Here is an 18,598-nt window from a genome sequence, read left to right as displayed (position 1 = left end):
TCCTTCCTCGCCAAATGTCTATCTACGTGTTGAGAAGATACATGAAACCATCTTCCGCGCCCTTTTCCTCCAACGAAACGAGGAAGTCTCTGAGTAAATCGGGGTCAAGCGGAAGCGTCACGAATCCGAGTATTCTCTTGTGTTTCGTAAGAATCTATAGTGTATTGTTGAGGAATAGTGATGAAGGTTCAGATGTAAACAGACGATACCAGGGCTTCAGAAAGTACATGTCTTGTGCACTTGTGTTTCACAGGTCTGCGTCGAAGTGTCGAATTTGATATCAACAGCCACACTCTATAGGAGTCTATGGGACATTTTCTGACTTCTACTCCGTTGGGGGACGGGGTTTTGGAGTGATCATGGAATTTGAGTCAACGTTTATGGACCCGTATTTCATGTCTGCCGCGTGCTAGAGGTGGCTCTCGTAGTGACATCGATTCATCACATCCATTTAGATGATTGAAGGCAGATGATCACAAGATTGGAAGAAGTAAAATCATATACGCTTTCATGAAAATCCTAAGAAAAGAGAACAAATATTTACAGCTGCTCGTTGACGAACAAGCCAGCCATACCCATACCGGTACCAATACACATACTCGTGAGCAAAATCTTCTTCTTCTGCCTCCTGCACTCACTGAGACCGGTAACGATTTGTCTCGCACCTGTGGCACCGAGAGGATGTCCAAGGGCGATGGCACCACCACGGATGTTCATCTTGCTCCAGTCAATCTTGAGTGTGTCACGGCAGTATACGGCCATGGATGCGAAAGCCTCGTTGAGTTCGATAACGTCAATGTCGTCGAGGGAGAGTTGGTACTTGGAGAGAAGCTTGGGTATGGCGATTGAAGGACCAATACCCATGATTCTAGGGGCGAGACCGGCGACGGTGGCACCGACAAACTTGGCTACGATGGGTTGACCAAGTTCGAGGGCCTTTGAACGCTTCATGAGGAGGACGGCGGCGGCACCGTCAGTGACTTGAGAGCTGTTTCCGCCGGTGCTGCGGTCGCCGTAGTCGGGGAAAGCAGGGCGAATCTTGCCGAGGGCTTCGGCGGTGGTGCCGTAGCGGGGACCCTCATCTCTGGTCAACTTGACGTCCTTGACCTCGCCAGTCTTGGGGTCCTTGACCTTGACGGTGATGGGAGTGATTTCGTCGTCGAACCAGCCGGCCTTTTGGGCGACCTCGGCACGGCGGTATGATTCAGCAGCGTACTTGTCCTGCTCTTGACGCGAGATGTTGAAGTCCTTGCCAACGTTCTCGGAGGTCTGACCCATGGGTTGCAGGCAGTCTGCGGCGTCTTGGTTGGCGTTGACAATCTCGTCGACGAAGGGGCGGGTAAGGCGATCACCACCGTCGGTCATGGACTCGGCACCGATGGCGACACCAATTTCGATGGCACCGGCCATGATCTGGTTGGCAATGTCTTGTGTGGCCTTGAGACCGGAGCTGCAGAAGCGGTTGGTCGAGTATGCGGCGGTGGTGTTGGGGAAGCCGGCAGCGAGACAGGCGGCGCGGACGTAGTAGGCGGCTTTGGCATCGGATACATTGCCCAGGCAGATGTCCTCTACCATCTGAGGGTCGATTCTTGATTTCTGCATCGCTGTCAGCTCCTGTCTTTTCGTGAGAGGGGTACATTCGGGAGCGGCTTACTTGCACGACCTGCTCGAGCAGCTTGAAGACGAGACCATCGAGATGAGTGTCCTTGAAGCCACCCTTGCCAGCCTTGGTGAGGGGTGTGCGGATGGCCAGAGTAATGACAATGTCGTCGGGGTTCTTCTGTGTGCTGTTGGCGAAAGACGGTCAGTCTTCTCCACGGGGTACTCTTGGTGGGGCAAAGGGTCGCTCTTACATGGTGTCGAGGGGACTCTTGCCAGGAGTGATGTGGCGGAGCACTGAGCTTAGTCTTTCGGTGGCCATGTTTGTGAGCGTGTGATATCAGATGGTATGCTGAGTCTGGATGATCTTCTGGGAGAAACAAAAGGCAGACAGGCACATGTAAATAGTTACGAGTAGCTAAACTGATGGCCAGCACCTCGGCAACCTCGTTTTGTGGAGAAGCCTCGGTGCTCGGCAAGACCGACTTGCTACTCGAGTACTTACTAACACCTTCCGTACTCCTGTCCCGAATCAGACCACAAGTTAGACCATCAACATCAATTTCCTCGTCCAAATTGTCAACAATCAAGTCATTCCCATCAAATCCTTGGTGCAAGCCATGTTGTGTTTAGTCATCTCTGCGACCCTTGTAGATGACGACCATCCATGAAGCCATCTCTCCAACGCTATGGAGACATGTCCATCGGAAGTCAGCCGTTCCCCAAATAGGTAGATATCAAGTGGGATATACTCACACTATACTCATAGGCTCGCCATCAATGGGGATAAGTAATTTATATGTATGAGCACAAAAAGGACCGTAATGTCTGTCAAGCGCTGGAAAGACTGCAACGACTCAGGTGTTGTGAACTCGAATTCCCACGTCAAGAACGACCAGCCTTGTCAGCCGTCGCCATGCAAGTGGAATCCAGGACCGTGTGCTATTCAGTGAGAGATCCCGACGTTACCTTTACTGAGGCAACCGCGAACTGCCTTGTGACTGACACCTCTGGCTCAAACAGAACCATCAATATACGCTCGTCACATCTATAACAGCGTGTTTGATTAAATGATGAACATTTGTCAAGCTGCGAATATTACAACTCTCCGATTTTGACACATCTTGTTTATCGGGTTTGTTGCAGGATGAATGTTTGAGCTTCGTTACATGTTTGTCCACACGTCTGCACTGACCACGAAGTTATGGGCATCAATATGTCTGACATGATCGTTGTTTTGAGAGCGTGGCCATCTTGCGAAACAACATGAGGAACTTGGTTCTCGACGACTTTTGGGTACTGTAATATACATGTGCTATAAGATGAGCTTAGCACTTCATGTTAATGCCCTTTCTCTTCTCACTCTCGCGGACCTCAAACATGACTTGAGCACCCACGAACAACGTGCCGCAAGCTCCGAGCAAGAACGCCCAACCACCAAGGCTTCCAACCATGTTGCCGACCATCGCTTTCAGGCCGTCCACACCGATGGCAAAACCAACCAGATTGGCAGCCATCATCATGAGAATGTTGCCAGTGGCACCAACACCACAGATCCAGCGATAGACATCCGGACTGTCCTTCCACTTCTTAGCAGGGAAAAGAAGAGTGCAAATGACCTCTGGCAAGACGAACAACGTAATCAACCAGCCCCAAATGAGCAGCTTGAGGTTGATATCGTGCCAAAGTGCGACAAAAGTAAAGACAGCCAGGAAATTGCCGATAGCGCGGACCTTGCCTTGTCCACTGCCACCGATAGGAATGTAAATGTACCTGACGATCCAGCGGTTGAAACTCCTGTGCCAGCCGCGCCAGAAGGCAAGTGCAGAATAGTTGTCACTCATGCAGCGGACCATGTTCTCAGGAGGATCAATACCGTCTGCGAGTGACCACAGTCGGAAGAAGCGCCAGGGAATCAGCAGCTTCAGCCAGATAATGTGGAGGTTGAAGTAGCCGAGCATACTGAGTTGCATAGGTGAATACACTTCCCAGGCCGGCTGGGCCTTGCTAATAGCTACTGCGTACAGGAAGTGAAGACAGAACTCCATGGTAAGCACGCAGATGAGGAAACGCAGTCCGTACATCAAAGTGCGCTTGGTAGTGATGGAGGCAAGTGGGTAGCGTGACTGCGAGATGTAGTCGTTGAAGGTCAGAATGGGTCCAGCTAGGTACAGAGGTGAGTACAAAGCATATGCGAGGTAGTTGCGGAAGCTAAAGTCCACCGGCTTAGAAGGCACAGAAACTCTGTCACGCTCCGAGAGATTTGAAGGATCGAGCTGTTTCTTCTTCAGGCAGTCAGTCTATGCTTCTACGTCAAATAGATGATGAATTATTCTCCAACATACCTCGAGCGATGAAGATGCGCTCAAACTCCAGTAGTAATCAAGATTGAAGCTGATCAAGCGAAGCACTGTGATGTTAAAGAGAATCTCCCATCTTGGCAAAATGCCGCCATAGCTATCGATCCAGCCAGCCCAGCCGGGTGTCTGATTGGCCTTCTCAGAGGCACTGGTATGGGATGGTAGGACAAAAGCTGCAACCTCGGCCATAGGGTAGCCATGGCACAGCTCGTTCGCGAACAAGATACCGACATTGAAGATCCATGTCGCTGCAGGTACGTAAGCTTTCGGAAGCTGAGTAGCCAGTTTGTAATTGGTGTACAGAATGAGAAGAACCTTCAACGCTGAGAATCCATGCAGGGCGAAGATGAAGATGATAGCAAAATAGACATCGAAAGAGATTCTGTGCTCCATTCTGGCATCTGCAGCGGCCGAGGGAGAGAGTCCTTGGGTTAGTCCGGGGGTCCTACTGCTTGAAGGAACAGGCTTGGTGTATGAGTCAATGCGCCAGAAAGAGTTGTAAGCCTTGCGGAGCAATGGATGCAAGATCAAGAGAAGCGTCATGTACGGAATGTTGTCACGGAAGCCAGCATATTGAGAGTCGGAGTTGTCCTGGAGCGAATTAGATAAAGTCTTGTCCTTCTAGACAGCAAGAGTACATACGACTTTACGACCAGGGATCCAACCGTCGGACAGCAGGTGAGAATAACGAGAATAATTAGGGTGGGACTCTATGAATCGCGATCAGCAAGTAGACCATTTATGGTAGTATGCGAACCAACCTTGAGAAACATCATAGACAGCTTTGACCATAAACACCGGAATGGTAAGGAAGCATAGATAGTAAAAGTAGAACTCTGGAGTGTTCCATTTTGATGGCTGAATTCCAGGCAATGATTGTTCCTTTCCTGGTTGCAATATTTGCTGTGCTGGTAACTTCGAGTCTGCAATGGAATCTTCGGGTGTGAGTTTGTGAGGAGTCTTGGTCGATGTGGTGAAACGGGTGTCCAAAGTATCGAGAGAGTATAGCTTCTTTATGAATGAGAGCCACGACATTTTGCAGCGGAACCCATGGATTTGAGCAAAGACAACCAAAACTTCAATATTCCTCTATGATGCTTGAGTTCAGAAGGTACACCGACTTTCTAGATCAGGTTCAGAAATGGGAAGAGGTTCAAAGAGTTCAGGGGTGGGTTGGTGGTATATGTGTTAGAGACGCGGCGGCGTCTGCCGAGAGATGGCGCGGCGCGTGTTTGTGGAGTGGTCTCGATGAGCTTGTCGCAACTGTTCTAGCTTGCATTACACAAAACTTGAGACTCTCAAAATGAACTCATACAACGCGCCTGCACCGCAGGAATACGCTGGAGGTACGATGCCTCTTCCCGCATCAAGGCGACCTTTTGGACACCCATTGACGCGCCGCAGATGAGATCAATGCGCTGGTCCTCGATCCCGGTTCCTTCACCACTCGCGCCGGCTTTGCTGGAGAAGACACTCCCAAGTCTGTGATTCCATCCTTCTACGGTTCTATCGCTGCCGCCGATGCCGACTCCCAATCACGATACCTCTTTGGCGAAAATGCCATCCACAACCCTCTCCCGAACATGGAAATCCGTAGCCCATACGACTCGGACGGCATTGTAGAAGACTGGGACGCTGCTTCGAGGCTATGGGAATACAGCATCACTTCGCGATTGACCGGCGCCCGACCAACTCCCGCTGCAAAGAATGGCCTCAATGATGACACGGAAGATGGAGACAAGCCTGCAGACGGTGACGGTGATGTTGCCATGGAGGGAGTTGAGGAGCAAGAGAAACCCATGAGCGAACACCCATTGCTCATGTCAGAGCCTGCCTGGAACCCTGCGAAGAACCGCGCAAAGTGCATCGAGATTGCGCTTGAGGATTGGGGTGCTCCGGCCTTCTGGCTAGGCAAGACCGGCGTACTGGCTGCGTAAGTCCAAGTCTCGTCTAGGGACAGTGTACTTGGCTGACCGTCTTGCAGATTTGCCGCAGGAAAGCCTAATGCTCTAGTCATCGATGTTGGTGCAAGCACAACTTCCGTCACTCCCGTGCACGATGGCTTTGTTTTGAAGAAAGGTAGGCCTCTCTTTCCCTTGCGCATTGCACCCTCAAGGCTTCAACGATGCAATGTCTCAATCATCTCACGGTGGTCAACATAGCCACAAGTTGGTCCTTGACGAAAATGTCTGTGACAAGGCTTTGTACTAACAGCAGCGCATCTATTTGCTTTGCCACGCTTTTCATAATCCAAGACCATTGCTAACATCTCATAGGCATTCAGAAATCATCGCTGGGTGGTAACTTTGTTTCACAACAATTGCGCTTGCAGTTTTCGAAAATGGACCCTGTGGCTCCTCTGGTGCCCCATTACATGGTCAAGTCCAAGTCTCCCGTCGATGCCGGCCAACCATCCAATGCTGAATACATGAAATTCGACATTCCGCCGACAGACTCTTTCAAAAAGAACGAGGAAGAGCGCATCTTCACCTCTTTCAAGGAGAGCATGGTTCAGGTCTGGCAAGGTCCTGGCAAGCTTGACCAGGCGGACGGTGTGGGCAACCACCCTAACATTAATGCAGTCAAGGACTTGCCTTCGCGACCATTCGAGATGCCAGACGGCTGGAACCAGGTGTTTGGTATTGAGCGCTTCAGAGTCGCTGAGGGCTTGTTCGACGCAAAGGCGGCACTGACCGTATGTTCCGTACATGGATAACACTGATTGGAGGATATGACTGACCAGGAAACAGGACGATAACCACCCCGCACCTGATCAGAAGCACACGATAACACAGATGGTCCAAGCTGCTTTGACTGCTGTAGATGTTGAGGTCAGGCCTTTGCTACTGAACAACATTGTCCTTACTGGAGGTGGCAGTCTGCTCGATAAGCTCGCAGAACGTCTTCACAGTGAACTCTCCGCACTGTACCCTAACCCTCGCGTGAGGGTGAATGCAAGCAACCTCGTGACGGATAGAAAGTATGGATCCTGGGTCGGTGGCAGCATTCTTGCAAGTCTGGGCACTTTCCACCAGGTAAGCTTCGAATGCATAAAAGCTTTGAAAAGAATATACGTTGACCCAAACAGATGTGGATCTCCAAGAAGGAGTACGAAGAGCACGGCTCTAGCATCATCGAGAAGCGATGCAAATAATGAGACATGGAGCATGGGAAAAGGCGTTCTCAGGCATATTATAGCAGGTCAAAATGGAGATTGTGTCGGCCGGACCCAGAGATACCAGACAGATAGAGATGCCAACGAAGGTTCGATAACACATGAAGAATGTCACACATTTTTGACCATTTTAACACTGGATGCATCGTATCACATGCAAGTTTTTGGCGAACTATATTGAGTCATATAACACCAACGCCAAGACTGACTGAATCGGCTAGCGTGAGTGACATGCGCGCGCGTGAAGTGAAGCAACAAAGCTCTAGTTCATGGACAATAACTTTTGTTTGTTGCATAATCGCACCTTCTCAACCACACATCATCAACTGACAACCGGCTTCACTTAGCTTGGACATCTGGCTACTGCTCAATATTGACATAATTGTTCGAAGGAGCGGAACATCGAAATCATCCGTACCTTATGCGCATTGCGCGCGCATATCTTCATTCAGGCTAGAGCTCCCACCTACACATTGCCATCATGTCATGGGGATTCCAGAATGTGGGTCCTCAGGTGAGCGCCGTGGCTGAGGCCCAGGAAATCTACCAAGACTCTGTCGGTTTTATGGACGCCGGCAAAGAAACAAAAGTACGCCTGTCACAAGCATGGCCAGCAGACAGACAACCTCCAGCCTGGTCTTCGCTCTTGTCCATTGCCTCTGGCAAAGGACTCCTCGCTGCCGCTACCTCCGAATCCGTCATACTCGTGTCAACCGAAACAGTGCAAAAGGCATACTGGGAAGTCGACACCAGCGCCAGCAAGATCAAGGACATCACCCCGCAGCTCTCCCTACCAGTCCCACAAGTCTCGCACGTCGCCTTCTCTGCCGATGAGAGTTCACTGGCTATTGCTGCTCAGGAAGGAGGTGGTCTCGCCGTATACGATGTTCAGGCACTGCTTCAGGGAAACAAAGAGTCGGCCTTTCAAATCTCTACAAATGGAATCTCAGTTCGCGCGCTTGAGCCCAACCCAAGTCCCGAGAACGCTCATCTTTTCGCTGTTGTCCTCACCGATGGCAAACTGATGATTGCCGACTTCAAGCAACGTCAGCTGGTAAACACATCCAATGGTGCCGTGTTTCGCGAGGGCGTTAGATGCGTTTCCTGGAGTGTCAGAGGCAAGCAACTTGTTGTCGGTCTAGAAGATGGAAGCGCCGAGCAATACGACCCTCAAGGAAATGTCAAGGCTCAGATCCCGAGACCGCCCCAGCTTGAACAACCAACTCCCATGTCGAGCATTGTCTGGATCGCGAACGACGATTTCCTGGTCATACATACCCCCAACTCCGAAGATGAGGCAGCCTCGTCAACTTACCACATGCTACACAGAGAGAAGTCGTCTGGCTCTTTCACCTCGCAACTAATTGTTGGAGACCCATGCATACCTGGCTTTGACACCAAGCGATTTCCTGCACACTTCCTCATTTCCAGACTGAGAAAGTTCCCTCCCCACTTGGAGGACGTACTGATTCTGTCCTCCTCTGCCGGCACTGAAGCCGGTATCATCACCAATTCTTCAGCTCCTTTGGCAAAGGATGCAGTCTACAACGTTTACACCGTCACAAACATGGATGCGGATGCTTCTCGTGCCACTCTACCTATGAGCGTCATGGATGGCATGTCTGAGACGGCGCCTGTCGGAATGGCCCTCGACCTCTCTTCGACAGATCCAGTCCTGGAGCCTATTGCTTCTGACAAGGAGGTTAGAGAGTCTCCAGGTCCTGTACCGGCGCTCATGATCCTGAATAACGAGGGCGTCCTTTCAGCCTGGTGGTTCATATACAACGACTCTATCCGTCAAGGAACTTCCTACCCTGGCCTCACATCCATTGCCTCTGCGCAAAACGCAACACCGAGCACCACACAACCTGCAACTTCGATTCCGACTTCGAGCGCCCCAGCTGCTACAGGTTTCGCAGCCTTTGGTAAGTCTTCTTTTGGTCAACCAGCTCAACCATCTTTCGGACAGGCGTCCACTCCTGCCTTTGGAAAGCCGTCTACCCCCGCCTTTGGCCAGGCGTCCACTCCTGCGTTTGGAAAGTCATCCACACCCGCCTTCGGACAAGCGTCGACACCTGCGTTTGGAAAGCCATCCACACCCGCCTTCGGACAAGCATCCACGCCAGCATTTGGACAAGCTTCCAAGCCAGCATTTGGACAAGCCTCCACGCCAGCATTCGGCAAGTCGGCCTTTGGCTCTCCCAGTCTCCCCGGCGCTGGGGCTGCCAGTGCCCTCGGAAGCAAATCACCATGGGGCCAACCAGCAAGTCAGGCTTCCATCGCCACTCCGCCAAAGGGTCAAATCTTTGGAGCGGGCTTGACCAGTGCCAGCGGGAACACAGCCTTCGGGTCGCCTAGTGGACTGGGAAACAAGACACCAGCTTGGGCATCCCCCTCAGCGACTTCTCAGCCTGCTTTCGGCAAGTCTTCAGGACTCGGTGAGACTGGGTCTGGATCGTCTAAGTTTACTGCAACAGCCAAGGATGAAAACAAGGCTCCTGCTTCTCCATTTTCTGCACTTGTCGGCAAAAAGGACGAAGGCAAAGCCGCCCCTTCTCCCTTTGCTGCTTTTGGCAACAACCAGAACAAATCACCCTCTCCTTTTGCTGGGAACAGTACCTCGTTTCCTGCTAGCAACAAGCCTTCACCCCTGTCGTCCAGTTTCGGCAAGCCTAGTGCATCCGCTGCATCTCCTGCACAACCTGCAGAAGAGCCAAAGGAGGAGGCTATGGAGGACGAGACTGACGAGAAACCAACAGAGGGACCTGCCAAACAGGAGCCCGCCAAAGAGGAGCCTGCAAAGAAAGAGTCCTCACCAACAATTGAAGCACCCAAGCCACAAACATCTGTTTTCGGACAGACATCTGCAAAGCCACAGTCCTCTGTTTTGGGCCAAACACCTGACAAGCCAAAGCCTTCATCACTCTTTGGACAGACATCTGACAAACCTCAGACCTCAGGCTTGTTCGGAAAATCCACCGACAGCTCTAAATCTCCTGCATCAGTCTTCGGACAGCCCTCGAAGCAGACAGGATTCCAGTTTGGTAAGCCCTCTGGAAAATCTACTTCTCCTCTTAGGGACTCTTCATCTGATAAGCCGTCAAAATTACCTACAATGGGCGGCTTCAAGCTTGGCTCCACCTTCCAAGCAGATGGAAGTGCAAAAGACGACTCACTGGTAGCTAAATCCACCCCTCAGAAAGACGATGCCTCTCCGTTTGGATCCAAGTTCCAAAGCATGTTTGCCGATGTAGCCAAAACCACCAAGGCGGGCATCAAAAAGGAGGCCGGAACAGAATCGCCGAAGTTGGAGGACCTTTCCTCTGAAGAGGAGGAAGAGTCTGACTCGGAGCCCGAGGAAGCTCCCTTACCCCCCGACTTCACATCTTCAAAGCCTCAACAGTCGACCGAAGAGGATGTACCGCCAATCGCAGGGAGTCCTCCGGTTGACCTTGGCGACGAGGCTGCGCAATTGCCAGCAAGTGACGACGAGGAAGAGGAGGATGGTTCCTGGGTGCAAGACTCTGGCGAAGAATCTGGAGGCGAAGAGGAAGAAGGCGGATCAGGAGAAGAAGAGTACGATGAGGACGACGAAGACGAGGACGATGAAGAGAGCGAAGACGAAGACGAAGGAGAAGCGGTCGATGTGGAGAAAGCCTCGAAGACCCCCTTTGGCTCTCGCCTCAGCTTCCCTTCCCTTTCCCACTCAACTGGCGACGCAGGCAAATTGCTGCGACCAAAATCGCCAATTCCCTCTACTACTCCCGCAGGCTTGCCAAAGGGTCCCTTCTTCGCGCCTCCCTCGAAGACACAGGAGTCGCCTCGCTCGCCATCTCCCATCAGACCTTCGTCCCACACCCCAGCCGGTCTTCCAGCATCAAAACAACACTCAAAACCTATCACTGTTCCCTCGATGAAGGGACACTCGCGCTCACACTCTCGACCTTCATCTACACAGCGATCCGAGTCGCCCCAAGTCCCTGATGCTGGAGAGCTCAGCGACGAGGAAGATGTACGCGTCCGTGAGCTACTCGCTTCGGAAGTCGAACCCTCGATGGATCTGGAGCCCTTTGTCGCCCATCAAGATTATGTCGGTCGCGTCAACAAGCTTGGCATCGCAGGTCAGATCGAGAAAGTCTACCGCGATATCAACAGCATGATTGACACTCTTGGTCTGAATGCACGCACGCTCGAGTCTTTCGTCAAGGGCCACAAAACTCAATACAAACAAGCTGGTCGCGAACGCAGTGATCTTGAACAGGCGGAAGAGTGGTGCCTTGTTGAGATCAACGAGCTCGGTGTAGTTCAAAAAGAAATTGGGGACGATCTCGAGGCTGGAAAGGTGGACAGTGTTCCACAGAAGCTTGAGGAACTGGCCGAGTTGCAAAAAGATGCTACAAGGCTGCGTACAAGAACAGTGGAGATGAGAAAGCAGATTGGTGCTCGTGCTGATCCTCAACAACGTGCGACTCATCGTGCCTCGCCACTCAACAACGAAGCCCAGATGCAGCAAAACGAGCTCAGAGAAGGTGTGGCCAAGGTGCAGAAGCTGCTACAAGACGCCGAAGAGGCTTTGAGTGTTCTTCGTGCGGATCTCGCTGCTGCCCCTTCGCAAGGATCCGCTGCTCAGCGTGTACCTACTGTCGAGGCCGTAACTAACACGATCATGAAGATGACTGCCATGATTGAGCAAAAGTCAGGCGATGTTGATGTGCTGGAGGCACAGATCCGTCGCTTGCCTGGCGGAATTGCCAATCTCAACATCTCCGACAGTAACGAGGATCTCCTCCGTAGCAGCGTGCGCAGTGTTCGTCCTTTGGAGCGTTCAACTAGTGGTAACCTGTTCGGTACGCCACCTGCAACTCGAGGCAAGAACGCTGTTTCCAACGGTGCCACTCCCCTCGGTATCTCGGGCATGCTCGGTAGATTCGGCGGCTCACTACGCAGAGACAATGGCGACGCCGAGTTTGGACGCAGCAGTTTGATGCTGGATGGTACACCTCGCAGAAAGATGGCGGATATCAGCCTTGAGGAGGTCAGAAGATATCAAGACAGGGCTGCTCAGCGCAAGAGAGTGCTTGCGGCTTTGAAACAGACTGTCGAGAAGAAGGGTACTAGAGTCACTGGTGTCGAGAGAAAGTGAAGCTGAGGAGGTAAGAGGCAAGATACAAATCAGGCATTGATTGGGGTCATCGTTTGGTTGAGCACATTGAGACATAGCAAATGGCGTTAGTTATTCTTCGCACACGAAGAGCTGTGCATAAATCCCTATGAAAATGATCACGAACAAGAAAAGTAGTAGCAAATCATAGAATTGATATCACAACTTCGTTGTTGGTGTATTGTGAATTAGTTCTTGGCAGTGCTAGAGATGGGAAATGTATACCGCTCGGCTTCGGTTTCCCGCGTCTTCCCCGATGTTTCATCGTCTCACGTCGAGAGCCAAAACATCAATTCACCCGGAGCTCAAGGAGACCAGAAAAGAAGAGAAACAACAACAACATGGCAGCCGCAGAATCAGAAGCGTCCTACATCGATTACGAAGCGTTCGCATCACCAGACTTCCACGCACCGTCATTCGCCAATACTCTTGTCCTTTCCACCAACGATGCAAACGACACATCGATTGATCTCTCCACACCACTCTCACGAGTCTTATTCGACGTACAAGAGGTCGATACGCATATTGACTCCCTCACCACCTCATCTGCGCTACCTCTGATCAAGCACACGTCAACACGCGCGAAAGCCAGTACACATGTTCTCGACACTCTCGAATCGCAGGTCCAGGGACTACAACAAGCATACACAAGATTGCATCAAGATGTGGTGGACAGATACGAACAAGCCGAACAAGTTCGTCTAGCTGCGGACAGGCTTGCAAACACATTGCGACTCGCGAGGGCCGTCGCAAGATGCCTACAACTGGGTCGCACTCTCGAAGGGAACATGGTCGACACAGATAAGCCGCGCGAGGGCTACCGTTCTCTTGCGCCTGCGGCCAGGACAGTCTTGTCGCTCCGACGAACCTTGGGGCCTGACGACGTGGCCGAGGCGAGGTTGCTCGCACGCGTGAATGCCATCACAGCGCTACGGACTGAATTGCTCGAGCCGTCTGAAAGGAGTCTACTCGCGAAGTCTCAGCAGAGCGTGCGTGAGTTCAGCATGTCAACACTGACCGGTTCATCGGGAGGTGCAGCCTCAGTATTCGCACAGCATGATGACACAAGAGCAAGGACTTTGGCAGCTCTGCATACGCTATATCTTCTTTCTCCGGTGAGCTTGCCGCCAAAGTCATCCACTGTTAGAGGAGCCACTTTCAATCCGACCGTGTTGGTGACGGCATTGCAGTCTTACTTGCAGACATCCCTCACGGCATCAGCCACTGCCTTAGCTCGTGCCTTGGCTACTCTTCCGACACTTGATCGCACACTGCTTGACATCAGCGCGAGATGTCAGAACATCGTAGCATTGGAGTCTCTACTATCGACGGCCAAACCTCCGGTCCACCCCCTGCTGTCTGCTGCTCCCGACAGCACTCCACCTGCTCCCCTTGAACCTCCGCCTACTTTCTTAGGGCCTCTTCTTGCAGCACTGGACACAACTTCTCTCCCATCTTATTTCTGGCGCTCTTTGGCCTCTTCTCTAGCGCCAAGAGTACAAGAGATCATCGCTCGTGGAGGTGTCAGCGCTCGAACCTTGAAGACGAACAAGGACAAGGTCAAAGATGCGGTCAGAGAGTGCGTGCATCGAGGCAGTCAATTGCCATCTTCGACAGGTTCGAAGAGGGTAATAGGAAACTGGGAGAGAGAGGCTGCTGTTATGGTAGGTAGCATTCTTGGTTCTCTTGGTCGATAGAAACAGTAATCAATGATTGCATGAAAGCATCAATATTCTGAGGAAATTGAACATAAAATGCATGCATAAGTCAAGGTGGATTGTGAAAAATGGCATGTGACAAAGCGGGAAGCTCGAGCCGAAGCCCGTTGCGTCGACGCGTCTTCCCCGGCGCGTGCCTTTCGACCATCGAAGTGGCGGGTTTCGAAACTTTATGATCCAACTCGACTATGGATTCCGAGGATGATGTTGATGGAGGAGCGAGGGCAGGTCATGATGAGATTCAAGATGACGAGTTTGATTCGTCTCCTCGACCTGCAAAGCGACGTAGAACGACTGTAACACCGGCGGCCAAGACCAAGAAGCAACCGACTACTCGCAAGGCAGCTGTAACCAAGAAAACGAACACAAAGAAGAAGATCACGGACGAAGATTCTATCGTTGATGGTGAAGAAGACGCGTTTGGTCCTCCGGTCGCTGCAACAAAACCCAAGCGAAAGCCACGAGTCTCGAAAAAGGCTCAGATCAAAGACGATGAGAGTCTGCTTGGTGACTCGGATGATGCCATAGGAAGAAGTGTCACCAAACCGAAGCGCAATTCACGAAAACGGACATCTACAGGATCTGGATCTGAAGACTTTGACGACGAGGATGAGAAAGACGCGAAAGCCGTGAAACCAAAGCATCGCATTCATGTGCCGGCAATGCAAGATCTTTTAGCAGACAGGTTTGCTGACGAAGAGCCCCCGGAGTCATCTGCTCCCTGGAGTATCAGAGGCCCAATCTGGAAGAAGGATGTTATGGCTACAAAGCAGAAGCCGGTAGTTCAAACGCCAGCTCGCCAGCCGTCATTACTCAAAAGTACTCTCAATCATTCCGCATTGAGAAGGAACGATGATATCCAGACTCGCCCTTCGCCAGCAGGAAACGCACTTCCGACAGCTCCTTCTATACACACGAAACAGCCGATCGTGGATGACGCCCATCTGCAAGATGTGGTTACTACGACCCCACTTGTACAGTCAGATGTCTGGGGCGATCTCAGTGATGACATTGATCCAGAACTCTTGATGGGCCTGGTAGCCGACCACCAACAGCCACGAAAGGCCAATAACGTGCCGAAAAAGCAGCCCTTCGTGGAGGAATCTAGCGAGGATGAATTTGATACCGAGGATCTTGCCATGCTGGACGTAGATGTCCCACAGAGAAGGACAGTGGTACCTTACCGATCACCTACTCGCAGTCCATCACCGGTAGAGCCAACCGCAGCCAAACCCCTTCCCCCATCACGAACAACAGCCCCAGAACCACAACCAATAGCTCCATCACGAGCAACGGCCCGACCAGTGCCAGTCGACGACTTTGCAGACTTTGCAGATGAGCTTGCAGACCTACCATCCGACGCCTTCGACTCCGATGATCAGACTCCGGCTAAGAACCTTGGTGGTCCGATTTGCATATCCTCATCGCCTCCGAAGGCAGCGGTGCCTGCACCGAAGCCAAATCTCGCACCTCCGCGTGGTGGATTGGTCCAAAAGACGTTATTTGGAGGGACAGTTGTGCCGATGGGTCCTGCTACTCAGGCCAACAAGAGGCATGCTTGGCCATTGGCAACACAAAGAGAACCAGCAACCCATCACAAGCTCAATGATGAAGCTACACAAACTTGGGTCTATCCTACAAACCTGGGAACCACTCGTGACTATCAATTCAACATCGTCAGTCGAGGCCTCTTTCACAATCTGTTGGTCGCTCTGCCCACTGGTCTTGGTAAAACATTCATTGCGGCCACTATTATGCTGAACTGGTTCCGCTGGACAGAAAGCGCGCAAATCGTCTTCGTGGCACCTACAAAGCCCCTTGTTGCCCAACAGGTTGATGCTTGTTTCAACATCGTAGGCATCCCTCGCTCGCAGACCGTCATGCTCACTGGCGAGACCTCTCCTGGCTTGAGAGCAGAAGAATGGAAGACGAAACGAGTGTTTTTCATGACTCCTCAGACAATCATCAATGACCTCAAGACTGGTCTCTGCGATCCAAAGCGAATTGTATTGATCGTTGTTGACGAAGCTCATCGCGCCACTGGCAACTATGCCTATGTTGAGGTCATCAAGTTCGTTCGCCGGTTCAACACGAGCTTCCGTGTACTTGCCTTGACTGCCACACCAGGCTCGGACGTCCCAGCAGTACAGCAAGTCATTGACGGTCTGGACATATCACGATGTGAGATCCGTACAGAAACATCTCTGGACATCAGACAATATGTTCACAGCCGCGACATTGATGTCATTAAGTTTGACTACTCGGAAGAACAACAAATTATCATGGAGCTTGCTTCAAATGCTATCCGTCCTGTGCTGTTGAAGCTTGCAAGTCAAAATGCCTATTGGAACAAGGATCCGATGAAGCTTACGGCGTTCGGTTGTACTGAAGCTCGAAGGAAATGGTTCATGACTGATGCTGGCAAGAAGGCACCACAATCTGTCAAGGGTATGGTCAACAGTATATTTGTCGTGCTTGGAAGTCTCGGTCATTCAATCTCAATGCTCAGGTTCCATGGCATCACCCCTTTCTACAATGGAATGGTTGAATTCAGGAACAAGGTTGATGGGGGTGAACTCAAGGGCAAATATGGCGCACAAATTCGTGATGACGAAAACTTCACCAAGATGATGAACATGATGTTGACCTGGACTCGCGACCCCGAATTTCTTGGGCATCCCAAGCTTGAACATCTCCGATTGGTGGTCATGAACCACTTCCTTGAGGCCGATGATAAAGCGAAGGCTCCAGGCGGTCAGCCTTCGACTACCAAGATCATGATTTTTGCAGCCTATCGAGACAGTGCCGAGGAGATCGTGCGTGTTCTGAACAGAAACGAACCCATGATCAGGGCACATGTTTTTGTTGGTCAAGCAGATTCCAAAAACTCGGAAGGTATGAACCAGAAACGTCAACTGGAGGTCATCAAGCAATTCAAGGAGGGCAAATACAACACCTTAGTCGCTACTTCCATTGGTGAAGAAGGTCTTGATATTGGTGAAGTTGACCTCATTGTGTGTTACGATGCCTCTGCCTCGCCCATTCGAATGCTTCAGCGCATGGGACGTACAGGCAGAAAGCGCAAGGGTAATATTGTTCTGTTGTTGATGAACGAGAAGGAGGTGCCTGATTTCGAAAAGGCGAAGGACAACTACGAAAAGATGCAAGGCATGATCGCATCTGGCAAAGACTTCACTTTCCATGACGATAGATCACCTCGCATTCTTCCACGAGAAACTCAACCGACTGTGGATAGAAGAGTTGTCGAGATACCCGTGGAAAACTCGCAAGCTGAGCTTCCTGAACCGAAACGTCGTGGAAGAGCTCCGAAAGCACCGCCGAAAAAGTTCCATATGCCTGACAATGTTCGAACAGGGTTCGTTGCAGCAGGAAGAATGGACGATGAGGACGCAGAAGAATTGGCACCTCGTGGAAAAGGCAAAGCCAAGAAGGCAACTGCTGCTTCAATCAAGAAGATGTTCCGTCCTCCGCCAGGTATCGAGACAGTTGCTATTCCATCACTGGACGCTGTCTGCTTGAACAAGATCCAAGAGCGAGAGCTTGATCGCAAATACAAGTACGTTCAAGATGCAGACGGCGCAGCCCCCACGGTTGGCCTACCACGACTGGACAGATTCTCTAGCTCATTTCCTGGATCGACCAAGTTCATCACGCATGGTAGAGCTTCGTTGGCAGCTTCCAGTTTGATGAAACGCCTGGGCAACATGAACGAAGATGTCGTTCAGGGATTCAAAGACAACTTTCATCAATCAGACTTGGAAGGTGATGTATCTGAGATGATAGGAGACCCGACTATCGTAAACTTGTCAGAGGATGACTTGCCAGTCGCCAAACCTGCTAAAAAGAGAGCACCCGCCAAACCGAGAGCCCCCAAAGCTCCGAAGGAATCAAAGGAGCCGAAAGCCCCCAAAGCGCCAAAAGCACCAAAGGCTCCAAAGGCGCCTAAGGCACCCAAGCCAGCTCCTGTGGCAAAGACACCCAAATCTCGCGGCCGTCCGAAGAAACAAGCTCCTACAAGAAACAGCTCTGACATGGAAGGCTCGGCATCCAGCCCAGAACCCACGCCTGCACACATGCGTCTCGGCACCCAAGGCATCGACCTCGGCTCAGCGGATACCTCTGGCGAAGAAGGTCATGGCATGGAAGAAGACGAAGCAGACTCCGAGCTCGACGACTTTGTTGTCGGAAGCGATGCACCCATTGAGTTTGCCTCGAGCTCTCAGCCGCATATTCACAAGCCTCCGAAGAAAAACAGACTCAGTAATTTGTTCACACAAGACAATATCGCTGAAGAGAGTGAAGAGGATTTGCCGGACTTTGGACCGTCTAGCATGGCGGAGGAAGAACCTGCTCCCGTTCGCAGACAGCTGATTAGGAGGAGACAGGTTGTTGATGATGACAGTGATGAATGAATTATTGCTTCATTATGGGTATTCTTGTAACATAGCTTTCTTGTTGACTGTTGCCTTTGTATAGCTGTGGCTCGTACAAGCTGTCTAGACTATGTTGCTACTGAAACGATATGGAATGATTAATATGTTTGTGTTTGATGTCCTCTCATGCA

The 18,598-nt window shown here is 51.4% G+C and overlaps 6 protein-coding genes across 6 annotated transcripts; 4 read left to right on the top strand and 2 right to left on the bottom strand.

The window, feature by feature from the left end:
• Positions 1–308: 308 nt before the first annotated feature.
• M438DRAFT_409015 (beta ketoadipyl CoA thiolase) lies at positions 309–2,004 on the bottom strand. The gene is made up of 3 exons (XM_029909992.1): positions 1,854–2,004; positions 1,655–1,787; positions 309–1,596 (listed from the first exon to the last, which is right to left on the bottom strand). The coding sequence occupies exons 1-3, from the start codon at positions 1,919–1,921 to the stop codon at positions 541–543; spliced, it is 1,257 nt and encodes a 418-aa protein (XP_029756360.1). The 5' UTR covers positions 1,922–2,004; the 3' UTR covers positions 309–540.
• A 758-nt stretch (positions 2,005–2,762) lies between these two features.
• Positions 2,763–5,121, bottom strand: M438DRAFT_305084 (glycerol:H+ symporter-like protein). Its single transcript, XM_029902211.1, has 4 exons — positions 4,721–5,121; positions 4,602–4,669; positions 3,945–4,550; positions 2,763–3,884 (listed from the first exon to the last, which is right to left on the bottom strand). Exons 1-4 carry the CDS (start codon positions 4,992–4,994, stop codon positions 2,928–2,930), a joined length of 1,905 nt encoding a protein of 634 aa, XP_029756359.1. The 5' UTR covers positions 4,995–5,121; the 3' UTR covers positions 2,763–2,927.
• Positions 5,122–5,262: 141 nt separating this feature from the next.
• On the top strand, positions 5,263–7,247 carry M438DRAFT_409013 (Actin/actin-like protein; the record flags this gene model as incomplete). The annotated part of the gene is made up of 6 exons (XM_029909991.1): positions 5,263–5,305; positions 5,364–5,892; positions 5,944–6,038; positions 6,236–6,654; positions 6,710–6,994; positions 7,048–7,247. The coding sequence occupies 6 exons, from the start codon at positions 5,263–5,265 to the stop codon at positions 7,111–7,113; spliced, it is 1,437 nt and encodes a 478-aa protein (XP_029756358.1). The 3' UTR covers positions 7,114–7,247.
• Positions 7,248–7,426: 179 nt separating this feature from the next.
• M438DRAFT_349192 (uncharacterized protein) lies at positions 7,427–12,461 on the top strand. Its single transcript, XM_029906336.1, has one exon. The coding sequence runs from the start codon at positions 7,616–7,618 to the stop codon at positions 12,275–12,277; it is 4,662 nt and encodes a 1,553-aa protein (XP_029756357.1). The 5' UTR covers positions 7,427–7,615; the 3' UTR covers positions 12,278–12,461.
• Positions 12,462–12,567: 106 nt separating this feature from the next.
• M438DRAFT_349191 (golgi transport complex component Cog5) lies at positions 12,568–14,053 on the top strand. The gene has a single exon (XM_029906335.1). The coding sequence runs from the start codon at positions 12,637–12,639 to the stop codon at positions 13,990–13,992; it is 1,356 nt and encodes a 451-aa protein (XP_029756356.1). The 5' UTR covers positions 12,568–12,636; the 3' UTR covers positions 13,993–14,053.
• Positions 14,054–14,132: 79 nt separating this feature from the next.
• Positions 14,133–18,563, top strand: M438DRAFT_327004 (P-loop containing nucleoside triphosphate hydrolase protein). Its single transcript, XM_029903151.1, has one exon. It carries the CDS (start codon positions 14,202–14,204, stop codon positions 18,444–18,446), a length of 4,245 nt encoding a protein of 1,414 aa, XP_029756355.1. The 5' UTR covers positions 14,133–14,201; the 3' UTR covers positions 18,447–18,563.
• The last annotated feature ends 35 nt before the right edge of the window (positions 18,564–18,598 follow it).

Source organism: Aureobasidium pullulans, assembly GCF_000721785.1.
Source record: "Aureobasidium pullulans EXF-150 unplaced genomic scaffold scaffold_27, whole genome shotgun sequence".
In the NCBI taxonomy this organism is placed as follows: Eukaryota; Fungi; Ascomycota; class Dothideomycetes; order Dothideales; family Saccotheciaceae; genus Aureobasidium; species Aureobasidium pullulans.
This window is presented reverse-complemented; position numbering and strand designations above follow the sequence as displayed.